Below are 3202 nucleotides of genomic sequence, written 5' to 3'. Positions count from 1 at the left end.
GTAATTCTGGTACTCATGAAAGATTTCGTTTCCTGTAGCGAGGGTTTGTAGTACATCACACCGCAAGTTTCTCTTCGAATATTTACAAAAATTTACAAAAGGATATCGTTAGAATGACCACATCTAAGCTTCATGTTGGAGAGATAGATCACCAAATGATAGGACTGGCGTGTATCACGCCTTCTCTTGTTGTGTAGTCTTTATTTCTGATATATAAGACAAAAAATACATATTGGTTGGCGAATCAGATGGTCTGGACCATGGAGTGGATTGCCTAAGAGATATGGTCGTGCACCATGCCTTCCTTTGTTCTGTAGCAGAATCCTTGATAGCAAAACATATGAACTATGCGCTTGCAAGGTGAGGAAAAAACAAATACGAATATATCGTGAAAAATAAAGGCCGACTTCTCTCGGATGACTAGCATATGTAAGAAAATCTTTACACGTACAAAAGAGCCTCAAGAATATAACTTGTTTACGTTGTCGACGGGAAGCAAACAAGTCTTCTACCACATGTAGGTGATATGACATATGAAGGATTTTACTATCCTTGGATCAAAGAATGAAAACGAAGTGTACGTAGGAACATTCATAGATGAGCACAGGCGAATTTTTATACCTGCACCTAGTTATAAATATACACATTCGAATTTATACATGGACATATGTCTTTTCATATTTGTCTCTTTTAAAAAATGAAAAATTCAGAGTTTCAGAATTTTCTTTTTTACTACATATATAGAATATTGTTATTTCTCTCAGGAGCGCCACATGTCCTTTCAGCATGATATTTGCAGACGTGTCAAAGACGTGAACAAATGTGTGAAAATTCAAGTATTCTGATAATAAACTGCACACTTGCACCATTTTTTAAAACTATTATGAAAGAAATCACAGATATATTATGAGATGGAGTACGTATATTCAAAGCTTACGCACGAGATTCGCACAGTTAAGTGAAACGAACGGCTTAGAAGGCGACTGATAATTCCAATTTTTATAGCCGGTTGTGCTGGCCATAATTTAAATGGTTTAGATGTTATAACATATACAAGCAAAAAAATCATGCGGTCCTAATAGTTTTCAACAGTGAAGAAGGTTCTCTCTCTCTCTCTCTTTCTCTCTCTCTCCACTTCGATCTAGCCATGCTTCCGTATGCTACATGTAAAAAAATCAACAGTAAATATTTTCTTTTGGCTACATATAAATTTTGTCCGATCAAAACATGTATAAACTAATTCAAATGATTAACAAGTTCTAACTTTTTATCTACTTTCTCCAAACATACAGAAGCAAAAAAAATCGTGCGGTCCTAAAACATTTCAACAGTAAAAAGGTTCTTAATTATACATGCATGTATAGCTGTCCTCTTATTATCTATATAACCCCAGGCCATGGACATCCAGCAAGCACCAGAACCACCTCCATCCAGCCATGCTGTCTACTTTAGTTTCTGCTCTACTCCTTGTGGTCACCCTGACGGGCGTGCTGCCGTATGTGGCTTCTTCACGTGGCCACGTCGGGGTCCTCTCAGATGGGTCGCCGGGTGACCATCTCCGGATGATGGAGAGATTCCACGGGTGGATGGCCAAGCACGGCCGGTCATACCCGACCGTCAAGGAGAAGCTGCGGCGGTTCGACATATACCATCGCAACGTGATGTTCATCGAGGCCGCCAACCTGGACGGGAGGCTCACGTACACCCTCGGCGAGAACCAGTTCACCGACCTCACCCACGAAGAGTTCCTGGCTAAGCACACCAGCCGCCCTGTGGCACCGTCGGACCTTGTTAGGAACGAAGAGGAGACTGTGATTACAACTCGCGCTGGCGTTGTCGAGGAAGTCAAGTGCAAGGCTGCGCCTGATAATGTGCCTCATAGCATTAATTGGGCCGATCTAGGAAAAGTCACCGAGGTGAAGGATCAAGGCGAAATATGTGGTATGTGTTTCACAGATTTTAGGTCTTTTTACAAAAATAGGAAAAAAATACAGTAATTAATCAGATGTCATATGGAATTGAAAGTAGTAATGAATCCCTTATAAAACTGGGTTATTATTCTCAATACGACGAGTCCTCCAGTATACATTCCATGCAGATGCACTGGATATGAATCCTTAATTCAAGTGTGTGACGATTAAACGATCATGTTTGCAGGGGCTTGCTGGGCTTTTGCTGCAGTTGCCACTATCGAAAGCGCTTACGCGATTGCCAAGGGGGTAGAACCACCGGTTCTGTCGGAGCAGGAACTCATCGACTGCGACCAGTTCGACGATGGATGCAGAGTCGGACTCATGTCCAACGCTTACCAGTGGGTACAGAGGAACGGTGGAATCGCCAACGCCTCAACATACCCCTACCATGAGAGGCTACAAACATCTCAAAACAAGGAGAAGGACGGCACGTGTGAGGAAGCGAAGCTGCGGGAACACGCGGTCACGATCCGGCGCTACAAATATGTCACCGGGAACTGCGAGCAGCAGCTCATGGCGGCTGTGGCGGCACGGCCCGTCGCCGTCTTGTTTGACGCACATAACTACTGCTTCCAGCACTACAAGACTGGTGTGTACAATGGCATGTGCTTCGACGACGACGGCGAATTAGTCGGGCCGTGCACGTCAGACCACCTCACCCACTCCATGGCCATCGTCGGGTATTCCGGCAAGGGGGACGACGAGGAGAAGTACTGGATCGCCAAGAACTCGTGGGGCGACACTTGGTGGGGAGAGCAAGGCTACGTCCGGCTGAAGAAGGATGTGGCTGACCCCAGAGGACTCTGCGGCCTTGCAATTGAGCCGGTATACCCTCTAGTCTGATGTGATGACATCCAGCTAGCGAACTGAACGTGCCTGCCTGCATCCTACGAAAATGGCATTCACGTATATATGTTTGGATTGCTATGGTCGGATAGGCCTACTATACTCTATGCTACACATTTTCCTGTATTTTACCTCCCATGCGATAAGACACATGTCATTTAGGCATCACTATCTACTGAATAAAATGGATGAATAATAATACAATTTCTTATCCTCTTCTGTTTTTGAACAAGAGGCATTTTTATTACTTTAAGAATATTTTACAGAGAGCAATGTGAACAGAGCCACGTTGATTACAGAGATTTCATTGACCTGTTGATGGACATAAACGTTCCCAGGCTGAATATTTTGTGCCAATCTGCCCCGATGATGGGCTTTAACAT

General features: G+C 43.8%; 1 protein-coding gene across 1 annotated transcript; it reads left to right on the top strand.

The window, feature by feature from the left end:
* Nucleotides 1-1410: 1410 nt before the first annotated feature.
* On the top strand, nucleotides 1411-2987 carry LOC127330965 (senescence-specific cysteine protease SAG39). Its single transcript, XM_051357049.2, has 2 exons — nucleotides 1411-1941; nucleotides 2158-2987. Exons 1-2 carry the CDS (start codon nucleotides 1437-1439, stop codon nucleotides 2814-2816), a joined length of 1164 nt encoding a protein of 387 aa, XP_051213009.1. The 5' UTR covers nucleotides 1411-1436; the 3' UTR covers nucleotides 2817-2987.
* Nucleotides 2988-3202: the final 215 nt, after the last annotated feature.

This window comes from Lolium perenne, chromosome 2, assembly GCF_019359855.2.
Source record: "Lolium perenne isolate Kyuss_39 chromosome 2, Kyuss_2.0, whole genome shotgun sequence".
NCBI classification, from domain to species: domain Eukaryota; kingdom Viridiplantae; phylum Streptophyta; class Magnoliopsida; order Poales; family Poaceae; genus Lolium; species Lolium perenne.
The sequence above is the reverse complement of the archived record's forward strand: the minus strand, read 5'-3'. Positions and strand labels throughout refer to the sequence as shown.

What these genes read in the sequence shown, in the direction of transcription:
- LOC127330965 (XM_051357049.2), top strand. Translation starts at nt 1,437, where the DNA reads ATGCTGTCTACTTTAGTTTCTGCTCTACTCCTTGTGGTCACCCTGACG. An exon ending in GGATCAAGGCGAAATATGTG is followed by an intron (nt 1,942 to 2,157) that starts GTATGTGTTTCA and finishes TCATGTTTGCAG; the next exon opens with GGGCTTGCTGGGCTTTTGCT.